The sequence below is a fragment of the Macaca thibetana genome, chromosome X (assembly GCF_024542745.1).
Source record: "Macaca thibetana thibetana isolate TM-01 chromosome X, ASM2454274v1, whole genome shotgun sequence".
NCBI lineage: Eukaryota > Metazoa > Chordata > Mammalia > Primates > Cercopithecidae > Macaca > Macaca thibetana.
Window position 1 is genome coordinate 106,758,081 of NC_065598.1, and position 14,641 is coordinate 106,772,721.

Sequence of the window (14,641 nt, forward strand, 5' to 3'; positions counted from 1 at the left end):
AAAGGAAGTGACTAGCCCAAAGTCACATAGCTTGATGATGTTAGGACAAATATTAGAACTCAGATCTCTACTAATAGTCAGATATGCCTTATACTACATACCGAGTTTACTCCCTGAGACCCAGGTCCACTTCCTGGACCTGTGAGAAATATTTGGGCTAATCCAAGGAGAAGGGAAAAGAATGACAAGGAAGTGCCTGACATAAGAAAATAATTCCTGGACTCAGAAAACGAAACAGCAAGGATGAAATAGAGAATAAGAGAGAAATAATTACAGAAAGTTTACAGAGCAATGTTGGAACATTACAATGCGTAGTCAATCACAGAACTGATCTCTATTCTAACTCCTTTATTCACTAAAAGCGAAATTGACTTTTTATTTATTTTTCTTGAGGGTGGTGGTGGAAGGTGGTTTAGAATGCATTTGTGATTCATAGAAAGTTACTGTGAATGCAGCTTACTATACAATTTCTATTTGCAAAACAAGGGAACACCATAATCGAAGTTGGAATGGAACCAAGAGTACTGCTAAGATATAAAGAATGATACATTATTAATTTTTTGCGACATGAACTGGCTCCTTATTAATTTTTTTAAGACACCCAGGCTGGAGTGCAGTGGCACAATCACAGTTCACTGCAACCTTGAACTCCTGGGCTCAAGTGATCCTCCCATCTCAGCCTCCTGAAAAGCAGGGACTACAGGCATGTGCCACCACACCTGGCTAATTTTTAAATTTTTTCGTAGAAACTGGATCTCAACATGGTGCCCAGGCTGGCCTCAAACTGCTGGGCTCAAGCAATCCTGCTGCCTCAGCCTCCCAAAGTTTTGGGGTTACAGGTGTAAGCCACTGCACCAGGCCCAGAAATGATAGATTTTAAAAGAATATTGGGCTGGAGTGACACTTCATAGAAGTTGTTGAGAAATTTAGTAAAAATAAGAAAACAATGGCTCAATAGTAAAGTCATGTTGCTATTGCTTCATGTAGCCATAGTACAGTACAGCACTGAGAGAGATTGATTCTTTAGATGAAGATAGTCTTAAAAATTGGAAATATATTAAAAGAGCCACTCTGTTTCTATAGTACAAGTGAAGGTTAATTTATACTTGCCTAAGCAAAAGATGATATTTTCTTTCCTAAACCATTCTTCAGTTTAATCAGAGGCCTGCAATATTGGTTATTACAAGATTCAAGAAATATTTAGGGGATTCCAGGAGTTTCCTAAAAGAAGCAAGGCCATTTTGCTCAATTTATTACTGCATAGTGCATGACACTCAGACTGGTGCCAGAAAGTCTGACTGGAGTTCCTATACTCCACCAGAAGGGATACATTGTGATTGTTTCAGGTGTGTTTGCTGTATAAAAAGATTGTTCCAATATTGTGCACTTAAAAATTTGTTAAGAGGGTAGATCTCCTGTGAAGTGTTTTTTTAATCACAATAATATTTTTTAAAAGGTTGTTCCTTTTCTTCATACTTTAATTTTGAGTTTGCTAATTTTCCTCCCCTCAAAATAATTATATTTTATTTCAAGTAAAATATATTGGTAACAGCTTGATTGCTTATTTTTTTGATAATTTTCACCTTCACAGGGCATCAGGTACTGTTTATACAGCACTAGACATTGCAACAGGACAAGAGGTAAGTGCTAACGTTCAATGCTGATTTTTATTTTCTTTTATTCATATTTATCACTTATCTTCTTTGATAGCAACTTTGCCTAAAAAAAAAATGGGTAGCACTGGGTTGAGATAGGTGTTTCCTTCATTGGTGCCCAAAGCTTCTGAAGTGAGTGGTTTACCCATGATTAACCAAAAATAAAAGTGGGGGGCATGAGTTTGTGGCACAGGGAAAGAGCTTAGTAAATAAAGAATGTGTATGTTTCACTCTGTGTCCCCAAAAATATGAATATTCATGTTTATTATAATGATTGTAATTCATTCTTGTATTTTAATTGCCATTCAGGTGGCCATAAAGCAGATGAACCTACAACAGCAACCCAAGAAGGAATTAATTATTAATGAAATTCTGGTCATGAGGGAAAATAAGAACCCTAATATTGTTAATTATTTAGATAGGTAAGTGTTTTGTCTCGTTATGTACTTGTATTCTTTGTGGGATGTCATTTTTTCTTGGCAAATTACTTTATTTGGGATTCGTTTATTTAACAGTCATTCTGCAAATATTTCTCAAATGCTACAATGTAGTAGAGTATTAGATCTATTGCTAAACTTGCACTCATTTAGCTTTGTCCACATATCAGACACTTGAAGAAACATTTTATGGTCTTGGTTGTAAATAAAAGAAGTTTGTATAATTTCGTTTTGAGAATCACAGCTCCATTTTGGCAGAAAATAGACCATTGCATATAGGAAGGAGTAGTGGTGTTTTAAACATTACATCAAGTGTTTGTTTGGAGCCAGTACAATTTCTGGGAGTCTAAGTGAAGAAGGCTGACTACCATGGCCCGCTATAATGGCTTTAATGGGTGCTTTGTGATTAACTGACAGTGAGGTCTAGGGAATTCAGACTTTAATCTCAAACCTTTTTCCTAAACCAGGTAATTAATGTCTCTTTCATCAGTGGTATTAACAGTGTGTTATAAATAGGTATTTAAAGGCAGCACTAACTCTTCACTTCTGGTTAACATCTCTCTCATTCAATTTCAAAAAGAGTTTGTTTAGTACCACTGTGCTGTGTTCTCTGAAGGTGATACAAAGAAACTAAATCTAGGTCTTCAACCTCAATACCTCAATAAGCTTAAAATGCTGTTTTCTGCTTTTTGGGCCAGGTAGACCAATGTTACAGAAGAAGGAAAAACTGGGAGAAAAGAGGGTCAAATTTTACAGTCTTTTTTTTTTTTTTTTTTTTAAACAGAGTCTTGCTCTGTTGCCCTGGCTGGAGTGCAGTGGCACGATCTCAGCTCACTGCAACCTCTGCCTCCTAGGTTCAAGCAATTCTCCTGCCTCAGCCTCCCAAGTAACTGGGATTACAGGTGTGCACCACCACACCCAGCTAATTTTTTTTATTTTAGTAGAGATGGGGTTTTGCCATGTTGGCCAGGCTGGTCTCTAACTCCTGGCCTCAGGTGACCCACCCACCTTGGTCTCCCAGAGTGCTGGGATTACAGGCGTGAGCCACTCCACCTGGCCACAAATTTTACAGTCTTGATCAGTGTCTTCTAAAGTGTAACTTAGGAACCACCTGCAACAGAGTAACCTAAAGTCATTCTGTGTTTGTAATTTTGCAAAAAATAAAAAATAAAAAAATAAAAAATGCATCTACACTTATAAAAAATGCAGAATTCTAGGCTGCTTTCCATAAATAATAAGATGAGGACTGGACTGTGAAGTTTTATTTTTAACAGGTTTTCCAGGTGAATTTTATGGACACCATAGTTTGAACAATACTGAATATAGAATCTTGCTTCACATTGATATGGGTCTTAGGGCAGAGTGGGAACATTGGGGTCACTCCATTTCCTATAATTTATCTTTCTTGATAAGCAAGGTTTCAGAGAGACCTGATTATACTGCTGAAGTGACTTCAGATGGTGTCAGGTGATTTGAATAACCTCATGTTCTCTTTGCCTGAATTATAGGGCTCTGGTGACCCTTGGCTCCATATTTGATCACTTGGGGTATGCCCCTCAATACCTTCTGAAAGGTAACGGGCGTGGCACAACTCAGAGTTGACTTCTATCAGAACTGAGGCCTGGGAATATCAGAGTCTCCAATTTTTTAGCGTCATAAGGCAAAGTCTTTTCTTTTCTTGTTATAGCTACTTGGTGGGTGATGAACTATGGGTAGTCATGGAATACTTGGCTGGTGGCTCTCTGACTGATGTGGTCACAGAGACCTGCATGGATGAAGGACAGATAGCAGCTGTCTGCAGAGAGGTAAGCAAATAGAGCATTTCCAGCTGAGAAGAACACCAAAATTGGCAGTTCTTCGTTTCTGATTATTCAGAATGTTTATGTCATTAAAGTAACAATAGTAGAACTTTTCCACTGAAAACAATTGGAGAGGCCAACTTCAATTTGAATTCTGTCCTAATAGCACTCCCCAGCATCACCCTCCTGAGCCCCTTGTTTATTTTAGCTGCCTTTTGTGAATCTTTTAGTTCCATTATGTCATTCGTGAGGTGCCATATCTAAACCCACATGCTGTAGTTTCGGTGAACATGGGAAACAGTGATATTGGCATAACACTTCTTTCTAATTTGTGGAAGTTTTTACATGATACTTGTTTTATCCTGCATGTGTAATATGAGCCATGTAAAATAAGTTATATTTTCATCATTTTTATAAGGCAATTTAAACGAGGTCTTCCCTCAGCCCAGAAAGCAGTTGCTTTCACAGTACAATCTGAACTTCCCTTACCGCCCCACTGGGGGCCTGACAGTCTGTCTCTTTTCCAGTAAGTGTCATACCCCTAAGGGGTTTCAAACTAAATTAAAGATATATTATTACATTTATTATGTTGACTATTAAAACACACACACACTTTTTACTGGAGTCTCATCTTAGGCATTATAAGCTATCCCATTTATTTTGGTGAGGTTTTCTATCAACAAAAGTAGGAACTCTGACTCACTGAAACTTGAAAACCAATGATAGAAAAACAAAACTAAGTGATATCAGCTAATCTGTTTTTTTGTTTTGTTTTGTTTTGTTTTTGTAAGTTGTTCACTTAAATTTCTTCCCTCCTTGCTCTCCTCTCATTATCATTTTCCCACCCCACATATCCACCAAACATATATGTTTTCTATTCATGCCATAAATCAAACTTACTACCCTGAGCCTGTGGTTTCCTTCTTCCAGCACCACACTGCAAAGGCATTTCCAAACAAGTGCCTATTACTTCATAGCCTCGGAGTGGTTCCCAAACCTGGCTACCCGTTAGAAATAGTTTGGGGCACTTGTTTTAAATGTAGAGTCCTGGGTTTCACTCCAGAACTTCTGAATCAAATCATACCATGTACAATGAAGCTTACCACAGCTGTAGAAGACCAAGCTGAATCCTCCAAATAACTGGGCCAAAGTATATTAATTGGTTAGTTTGACTGTTTTAAGGATTGGTGCTATTTATCACATTATCATTCTTCATGTCCTAGTCTGATGTGTCAGCCATCATACTTAGCATGTATAATGCTAAGTGGCATCATTGATGTAAATGGTAATGTGACTTTAAAGTGGTGTTATTGAAGCATTCAGTAATCGATTTCACTTGACAAAATAAAGTTATATCCCTGCCCAAAACTTATCTAGAAATAAAACTTAGTATTAAAAAATTATTTGTGATATAATTAGAACTTTTTTTTCTGATTTAATAGTGCCTGCAAGCTTTGGATTTCTTGCACTCAAACCAGGTGATCCATAGAGATATAAAGAGTGACAATATTCTTCTCGGGATGGATGGCTCTGTTAAATTGAGTAGGTATTTTGGTTCAGGTGGTGTTAGAGTATCAGGGAATTTCTGTTCTTTTATTGTATATCTTAAGAAGATAATGGTTACTGAAAGTGATTTATTTGAAAGAAGTTACAGCCCAATTTGAAGTAAAGAATTTTTCTAACACTATTGCTGATTATTGTGACCACATTTTTTGGATTTAATATTTCAGAATTTCTAGTGACTTGTGGAATGAATAAATGACAACTACCTAATTAGGAAACTGAAAAATTCTGTAAGTTTGAGAAAACAGTGATGAGGAGGAATTAGATTGAAGTCTAGTAAAAATGACATCACATTAGTCAATTATTTCAGACCTTCTTAAAATCAGGACCAGCTGAGACATCAGTTAACAAAAAGGTATGAGCTAGGCAGTTGTGGAAACTCAGTGTGTAACAAAGGAAGATACGGCCATATCTGAAAGTGATATATTGTGAAAAGGAAAATAATTTGGGCTTATTTTAACTGGCTTTTCTTCTCTGCAGCTGACTTTGGGTTCTGTGCCCAGATCACTCCTGAGCAAAGTAAACGAAGCACTATGGTGGGAACCCCATATTGGATGGCACCTGAGGTGGTGACTCGAAAAGCTTATGGTCCGAAAGTTGATATCTGGTCTCTGGGAATTATGGCAATTGAAATGGTGGAAGGTGAACCCCCTTACCTTAATGAAAATCCACTCAGGGTAAGTCAGAAGAGAAGTCAGGTACTTTATTCCCAGCAAAGGGGAAAGGCCAAATATCATTTCTAGCTTCCACCAAAAGTGACCAGAATGGGCTCTTTTAGCACCAAGTTATAATTTTCAAATTTACTGTAAGCTTTTTAAAGTTTATCTTACAATGTCTCAACAGTTTTCCTTTTCTCTTTCTTTTTTCTTCTTCTTTTTTTTCTTTTTTTTGAGAAAGAGCAACTACTCTTTTTTTATTCTTTTTCTCACTTAATTCTTTTTTCCTTCCAACTTTTATTTTAGGTTCACGGGGGGGTACATATGCAGGTTTATTACAAGGGTAAATTCCATGCTGTTAGGGTTGGTGTACAGATTATTTCATCTCCTAGGTAATGAATGGAGTACTCAATAGGTAGTTTTTAGATCCTCAGATTCCTCCCACCCTCCACTCTCAAGTAGGCCCCAGTGTGAATTTTTCACTTCTTTGAGTCTGTGTGTACTCAATGTTTAGCTCCCACTTATGAGTGAACATGTAACATTTGGTTTTCTGTTTCTACATTAATTTGCTTAGAATAATGGCCTCCAGCTGCATCCATGTTGCTGTAAAGGACATGATTTCATTCTTTTTTATGACTACATAGTATTCTATGGTATATATGTTCCACATTTCCATTATCCAATCCATTGTTGATGGACATATAAATTAACTCCATGTCTTTGCTACTGTGAATAGTGCTGCAATGAACATACACGTGTCTATGTCTTTATTGTAGGACAATTTATACTCCTTTGATTATATACCCAGTAATGGGATTGCTGAGTTGAATTATTTATATTCCTTTGGGTATATACCCAATAATGGGATTGCTGAGTTGAATGATAGTTTTAAATTCTTTGAGAAGTCTCCAAACTGCTTTTTTTTTTTTTTTTTTTTTTTTTTTTTTGAGACGGAGTCTGGCTCTGTCGCCCAGGCTGGAGTGCAGTGGCGCGATCTCGGCTCACTGCAAGCTCCGCCTCCCGGGTTCACGCCATTCTCCTGCCTCAGCCTCCCGAGTAGCTGGGACTACAGGCGCCCACAACCGCGCCAGGCTAATTTTTTTGTATTTTTAGTAGAGACGGGGTTTCACCGTGGTCTCGATCTCCTGACCTTGTGATCCGCCCGCCTCGGCCTCCCAAAGTGCTGGGATTACAGGCGTGAGCCACCGCGCCCGGCCCCAAACTGCTTTTTATAGTGGCTGAACTAATTTACATTCCCTCCAGCAGTGTATAAGCATTCCCTTTTTTCCTGAACCTCGCCAGCATCTGTTATGTTTTGACTGTTTTTTTTTTTTTTTTGAGACAGAGTCTGCTGTGTTGCCTAGGCTGGAGTGCAATGGCGTGATCATGATCTTGGCTCACTGCAACCTCCGCCTGCTAGGTTCAAGTTATTAGTGCCTCAGCCTCCCAAGTAGATGGGATTACAGGCATGCACCACCATGCCTGGTTAATTTTTTATATTTTTGGTAAAGACAGGCTTCACTATGTTGGCCAGGCTGTTCTCAAACTCCTGGCCTCAAGTGATCTACTTGCCTCGGCCTCCCAAAGTGCTGGGATTACAGGCATGAGCCACTGTGCCTAGCCCCTTCTTGACTTTTTAATAATAACCATTCTGACTGGTGTAAGATGGTATTCATTGTGGTTTTGATTTGAATTACTCTAATGATTAGTGATGTGGAGCATTTTTTCATATGCTTGTTGGGCACATGTATATCTTCTTTTGAGAAGTGTCTGTTCATGTCCTTTGTCCAATTTTGAATGGGGTTGTTTGATTTTTGCTTATTAAGTTCCTTATAGAAGCTGGATATTAGACCTTCATCAGATGCATTGTTTGCAAATATTTTCTCCATTTCTGTAGGTTGTCTGTTTACACGATTGATAGTTTCTTTTGCTGTGCAGAAGCTCTTCACTTAAATGAAGTTCCTTGTGTCAATTTTTATTTTTGTTGAAATTGCTTATGGAGTCTTTATCATGAAATCTTTGCCAGGGCCCATGTCCAGAATGGTATTTTCTAGATTTTCTTCTAGGGTTTTTGTAGCTTTAGGTTTTGCATTTAAGTATTTAATCCATCTTGAGTTGATTTTTGCATATGATGAAAGGAAAGGATCCAATTTCAATCTTCTGCTTATGGCTAGCCAGTTATCCCAGCACCGTTTATTGAATAGGTAGTCCTTTCCCCATTGTTTATTATTGTTGACTTTGTCAAAAATCAGGTGGTTGTGGGTGTGCGACTTTGTTTCTGGGTTGTCTCATCTGTCCTATTCATCTATGTGTCCATTTTTGTACCAGTACCATGCTGTTTTGGTTACTGTAGGCTTGTAGTGTAGTTTAAAGTCAGGTAATGTGATGCCTCCATCTTTGTTGTTTTTGCTTGGGATTGCTTTGGCTATTGGGGCTTTTTTGGTTCCACATGAATTTTAGAATAGTTTATTCTATTCTGTGAAAAATGTCGTTGGTATTTTGATATGAACAGTATTGATTCTGTACATTACTTTGGGCAGTATGGCCATGTTAAAAATATTGATTCTTCCTATCCAAGAACATGGAAAGTTTTTCCATTTGTTTTTGTCATCTCTGGTTTCTTTCATCAGTGTTTTGTAATTTTTGTTGTAGAGATCTTTCACCTTCCTGGTTAGCTGTATTCCTAGGTATTTTATTTTTTAGGGCTGTTGTGAATGGGATTGTGCTATTGATTTAGCTCTTAGTTGGATGTTGTTGGTGTACAGAAATGCTATTAAGTTTTTTAGCATTGATTTTGTATCCTGAAACTTTGCTGAAGTTGTTTATTAGATTTAGAAGCCTTTGGGCAGAGACTATGGGTTTTCTAGGTATAGAATCATTTCATCTGGGAAGAGAGATAGTTTAATTTCTTCTCTTCCTGTTTGGATGCCTTTTATTTCTTTCTCTTGCCTGATTATTCTGGCTAGGACTTTTAACATTTTTCTAACATGCTTTGATTGTATTTTTAATGACAAGGGTCTTTAAGATTCCTTAGTATAGCTTTCTAATGTAAAATATATGTAGCTTTTTTTTAAGTTAGATGTGGGGAGAAAGTACTTTTATTACATGACATGGTTAAATGATCAATCTAAAAAACACTTGCTTTATAATTACTTTAACAAAGTAAATAAATGCATTTCCAGAACAGCTGTAATTTTTAAATTGGATTTTCCTTCATTATCAGTAATGATTTATTGATTAACAACAGCTTAGTGGGTATTGAATGGAACACAGAGATAGACATAGTGCTAACCTGGTGAAATCACAAACTTAATTAGATTGTCAAGTAGAAAATGATAGGAAACAGTTTGCATTTGCTAACTCACTTTGCTACCACAAAATCAGAGATTTGATCTTCACGTGATCTTGTTATCCCTGCAAAGAGAAAAACTTCATTTCACAACCTAACCCTATCATCTTATTTTGGAGATGTGCTATTGATCATGTGGAGAAAAGGAAAGAGGTATGAAAGAAATGCTTACTCAGTGCAGAAGTGAGCCATAGGTATTTTGTTGTGTATAGCCCAGCAGTGAGCTATTAACAGAAGTTGTGTTTTGTATATATAATAGGCATCACATTGTTTAAAAAAGAAAATATGCACGGATTCAAATTCTACTCTCAAAATTCATGCACAGTGCTAGTATCATAGGCATCTTGTATATTGCCTGTATCATTACCACTAGGAGTCTAAAATTGAATTGTACCCGTGGTATGCAAAAAGAAAAAAAAACATTGTTCTTAGTAAATGGTTAAGAGTTTTCATATAAAGCTTGTAAAATCCATATGCAAATCAAATATATGTGGCTTTCTATGCATGTAAAGACACCTATAAACTAACTGTCTAGTTGTTTTTGCAGTTAAACATTTTGTAGTTGGGAGCAGAATTCCCTATGTATGGAGAGGAGGACAGCTTCCTCCTGGCTGTCTCCTAACTCTTGTTTTATTCCCTGTGCTGATTAGAAAACAACAGATATGAGGGAATACCCTAATGAATGCTATAGGCTATTTCTCTGATCTCATGAAAAAATCTGGAAATGAGATGTGCACATTGATTAGCTGCCTTCAGGGCTGAGTGGAAAAGAAGGAGCATTTTCCCACCATTTGTAGGATAGCCCTCCATGGATTTAATCAAGTCCACCCCTGACCTATGTTGCAGCACATCAGGATAATTACATGGGCTTTTCCTTATTGTTTAACCACCTTTGCCCATTAAGAAATCGCAGTGAAAGAACACATCAGACGTCTTGTTTCTATGGATTTCCTCCCCTAAGTCTTTGGAGTTTGGAGGCACTAAATGGATTATGGCTATTTTGCTTTCTGCCTTCTAATGAGTAATTTACAACCTGCAAATTTTAAGGATTAAACAAATGGCTCTGTAAAACAACTAGTCTCGGTAATGGATTTATTACCTTCTTCAGTTCCCCAATTACAATTGATCTCTCTTTAGCTAGGCTGCTAATTATTAGAAAAAAGGAAACAGGTTTTGATCTTTATAGGCATCTTCTAGCCTGGGATTAGAACTCATAATTAACAGCTTGTATCTTAGATTCCACCGCTTGATATCTAAACAAGTACTTGCAGATTAACAAACCACAAGGTTCAGGAAGCCTACATTAAGTCTGCAACAAAAAGACCTGTCAGAAAGACCACCCTGTTGAATTCCACTGATAAGGATTTACTCTAACTTTGCTCATTACTCTCTGTATGTGTGATAAACCTTCAATTAATCAATCAACAAGCCCATATAGAGCTAGCCCTATTCTAATTTTGTCTCTTCTAGGCATCAGGAGTACTTTTTTTGGTTTCTATTTCAAATATGTTTTCCTAATGTTCTCTTGAAGGAAACACAATGTCTCAGGCTATATGCTCTTATTTGGAATCTTTAAAATGTAGTCGCTGAAACCGTGGGGAGATTGGAGAGAAAAAAGATCTAACATGAGCCTACACGGAGCAGCGTTTTCTTGGATCCTGGTGCCCAGGCCATATGTGAGAAAATAGAAAATAATCAAGAGCTTTAAGAGGAGTATAAAAGAGTGCCAGATTAGTCCTTTCTTTAATATCCTTCCAACACTACAACCATCCACTAATGTGTGCTTTGAGGTGGAGAGAGGTAGAAGGAAGGAAGTGGAAGAAAGACAGAGTAGTAGAGTACAGGGTAGCATGTTGATGTGAAAAATTTTGGTCTTGTAGTCAGGCAGATCTGGGTGTGTCCTGGCTCTATAACCTGCAAGCTCTGTGACTGTCTGCAAGTTACTTAAAACCTTTCTAAGCCTGCTTCCTATCTGTAAAATGAGAACTATATCTATCTTACAGCGTTAGTATGGAAACTAAATGAATAACACCTAGCACAGTGTCCAGTTCATTGTAAGAAATGTATATATATATGAAAATGTATATATGGATAGTAAAGTAGTATGATAGGAAAAACAGAGAAAGGATGTTTAGAGGTTTTTTTTTTTTTTGCCTACTCATGAAGGGAGGTTGGATTCAGCACTCTCCTAAGAACATATCCTTCATGAGAGTGGCACACCCATCTACTCAAGGAATGGAGGGTTTTGCACAGTTCAGTACAATCACCATGAACAGGTAACACTGAACAGAAGAAATTCAAGGTGAAATCTGGGGCTATACATTTCAAGGTCATTTATGTTTCACTGTGGGTTTTTCTGTCTCTGTTGTATCAGTTCCAGTTGAGCAGAACCTTCATGAATATTGCCTATTAACATATTGTCGATGCAAGGAATTAACTACTTTTCCCCTTAGTTAGAAAGCAGCTGAGATTTTTAAATGCAAATTTTGCTATACTAATTGACGTAATTTGTTCATAAAATTCCTTTTAAAGGTCAGAGAGTCATTAATTGTACTGATGTTATGAGGCTGGTATCCTTCCAGAGAGAGAGGACACAAGCTTCTTACTGTCCCCCACTGCCTGAAGTCTTTGTACTCAACATAATTGGCCTTGGACATGTTGTTCTGTGACCTATAGACAGTTTTAGTGCAGCCTCCAATAATTAAGTACCTTGTTCCTTCTCTTTGCCAAAGTGACTGGGGTTAAAAATCTAACTTTCCCTGTGGATATACAAATCAAATGTTACTGTTCTGCTGATATCATCAGCTTTTTTGTTAATTGAAGACTTTAAAAAACTGTTACTATAATAACCTGATTCTAAGTAAGGAGACACAATCAATTTTGTCAAACAAAACTTTGGTCTGTTTTCTCAGCACCCAGAGTGTACCCCTTTATTAACTTTGCTTTTACACATAATGGGGCTATTCTTATCAACAGGTTTTGATGGAATTTGTTATTTGTGATATGTAAAAATATGACATCCACTTAAAGTCCCTACTAGACACTTTGAAACACCTTTTATGGTAATGTTCCAAATCTTTATCCAAGTTAAAATAAATTTTAAGTGTTCTCTTTCTACCCCTTACTTTAAACATCTGTGAAGCTGTATCAAAGATTGGATCGCTGGAAGACAGTTATTGGTATTACTGCTAAAAACAATATGTAGTATAGTATGTGAACCACAGATGCTATATCAGTGGATCTCCTTGGTTGCACATTGGAGTCATCTGTGGAGATTTAAGAATCAGTGATTCTAGGACCCCATCCTCAGGGAAAAATGGCAGTCAGGAAAAGGTCAAATATCAATGTGGCAAGCCCTTTATAGAACACTGTCAAACCTGGACAAAAATTCGTCATCACCCCTCTTTGAACATGGTTGTCCAACCAAAAAATAACGCTATCATTCTACTTACATTTATCCATTTTGTCTAAACGTTTATGAGTAATACTATAAAAGCCTAATTGAAATCCTGCTGTGCTTTATGTCATTCTCTGATTTACCAGTCCAGTAGCACTATCCAAAAAGAAATGACATTAGTTTAGCGTATGCCTCCATGATATGCTATTTTCTTTTGCAATTTTGCTTCTTCTGAAAATGGAGTTCATCATTAAAATGGTCTAGCTGCTGACTGAGTAGCTAGCATATATTGGTGCATAATAAACCCAACAGTCTGACTACTCATGATTAGGAGTGCATTACCAATATGGCAAGGGAGAGAGGAGGACAGAAATCTAAATTCAGACCTCTTATCTACACTAGTAGGCTTCCCACTTCCTTTTCCTGCACTTAAAGCACTACAGAAATGTTAGTTGTTCTTATTTCTACTTGTAAGAACAAGGAAATTATAGTTGGCTTGTATGACTAGAGAAGAGAGTTAAGCAGAATAAGAGAATCTCTAGTAATTGAAAAGCAACTAAAGGCTAAACTGTTTCTAGATCCCTCCAAGCACTGGGACTTTGCTGTAGATTGGAATGTCTGGGTTTGATGGCGCGTGCTCATTTGGAATTAAAGTCAGACATAAACTTCCTGAGTGCCAGAGAAGCAAGCATACTTTGCTAGCACTCAGTCAATATTGTTTTGAATGTATTTCAGGAAGAGCTGGGAGCATTCCCTTCATTTTCCATAAGCCATGATGGAACAACAAGGTTTATTGATGGTTTGTTGACACTCCTCCTATTTTGAGTGCAAACCTATGCCTAAAAGGAGGGGGAAGTTGGGATCACTACAACTAAAATAATTACAGAAGAATAACAGGGTTTCTTTTTAATCAGAAAAAAAATATTGCCTGTCAAAAGATAGACAGCTCTTAAGAATCATTGGTTGTCAGGAATTCAGTGTAGGAAAATGGGACTTAGCCATAGGAAAGCTGCAAGTCTCATTTAGAATGTAATTCAGAAGCAGACAGCTCAAACTGGTGAATTATGACCCAGAAAACAGCCAAAGGAGAAACTGATTCCATAGCAAACTAAAATCCACCAAGAGAAAATTAGAGAAAGAAAGTTTATGCTACTATTATGTTATAATTTCTCAGAATCCTTATAGCATGGCTTGGGAGTAAAACAAGGATGCATATGCTGACTGCCCTAATAGGTACCATACATATAACTAAGTAGCTAAGTCCCTCCAGATCAAAGTTAATTCTAAAGAGACAAATCATGGAGTGTGATGATAGGCATTTGCACACTGAAATGCCCATGCACATGTTTTATCCTATGGCTTTTGAAATCTGTGTTTTTGCCAATGAGGAATTACTTTACCAAGAAAGTTGGAGTTTTCTTAATAATTAAGATAATTTCTGACCTTTATTGTCATTTTGATTGATACCTTTTCCAACCAGGTTGCAACATCATTGTAGAAAACCCTTTGCATTCTAATAAAACAGTAAGTACTCTGAGGTGTCTTAGATAAGACGTTCTGCAGAGAGTGTTAAATCAATTAAGGCAGCATAAGCATTGTAGCTGGGAGAGCCAGAGTTCTAACATTATCCCAATAATCAAACTGACTTTTCTGTTGTAGCTTTTTTCTTTCCTTTCTTTTGCTTTGTTTTTCTTTTTTTCTTTCCTTTGCTTTGTTTTTTTGTAAAGAATTACCCTCATGCTCAGATGGCAAAGTTCATCAGCACTTGTTTTTTTGTTTTTTTTT

General features: G+C 37.1%; 1 protein-coding gene across 11 annotated transcripts in view; it reads left to right on the forward strand.

Annotated features, from left to right (window-relative positions):
- Positions 1-14,641, forward strand: part of PAK3 (p21 (RAC1) activated kinase 3) — a 291,282-nt gene that overhangs the window by 254,320 nt on the left and 22,321 nt on the right. For all 11 annotated transcript variants that reach the window (XM_050776548.1, XM_050776541.1, XM_050776543.1 and 8 more), the window contains 5 exons: positions 1,592-1,640; positions 1,965-2,077; positions 3,780-3,897; positions 5,334-5,433; positions 5,935-6,131. In XM_050776548.1, the coding sequence (XP_050632505.1) occupies positions 1,592-1,640; positions 1,965-2,077; positions 3,780-3,897; positions 5,334-5,433; positions 5,935-6,131 (577 nt within the window). The remainder of the gene's footprint in view (positions 1-1,591; positions 1,641-1,964; positions 2,078-3,779; positions 3,898-5,333; positions 5,434-5,934; positions 6,132-14,641) is intronic.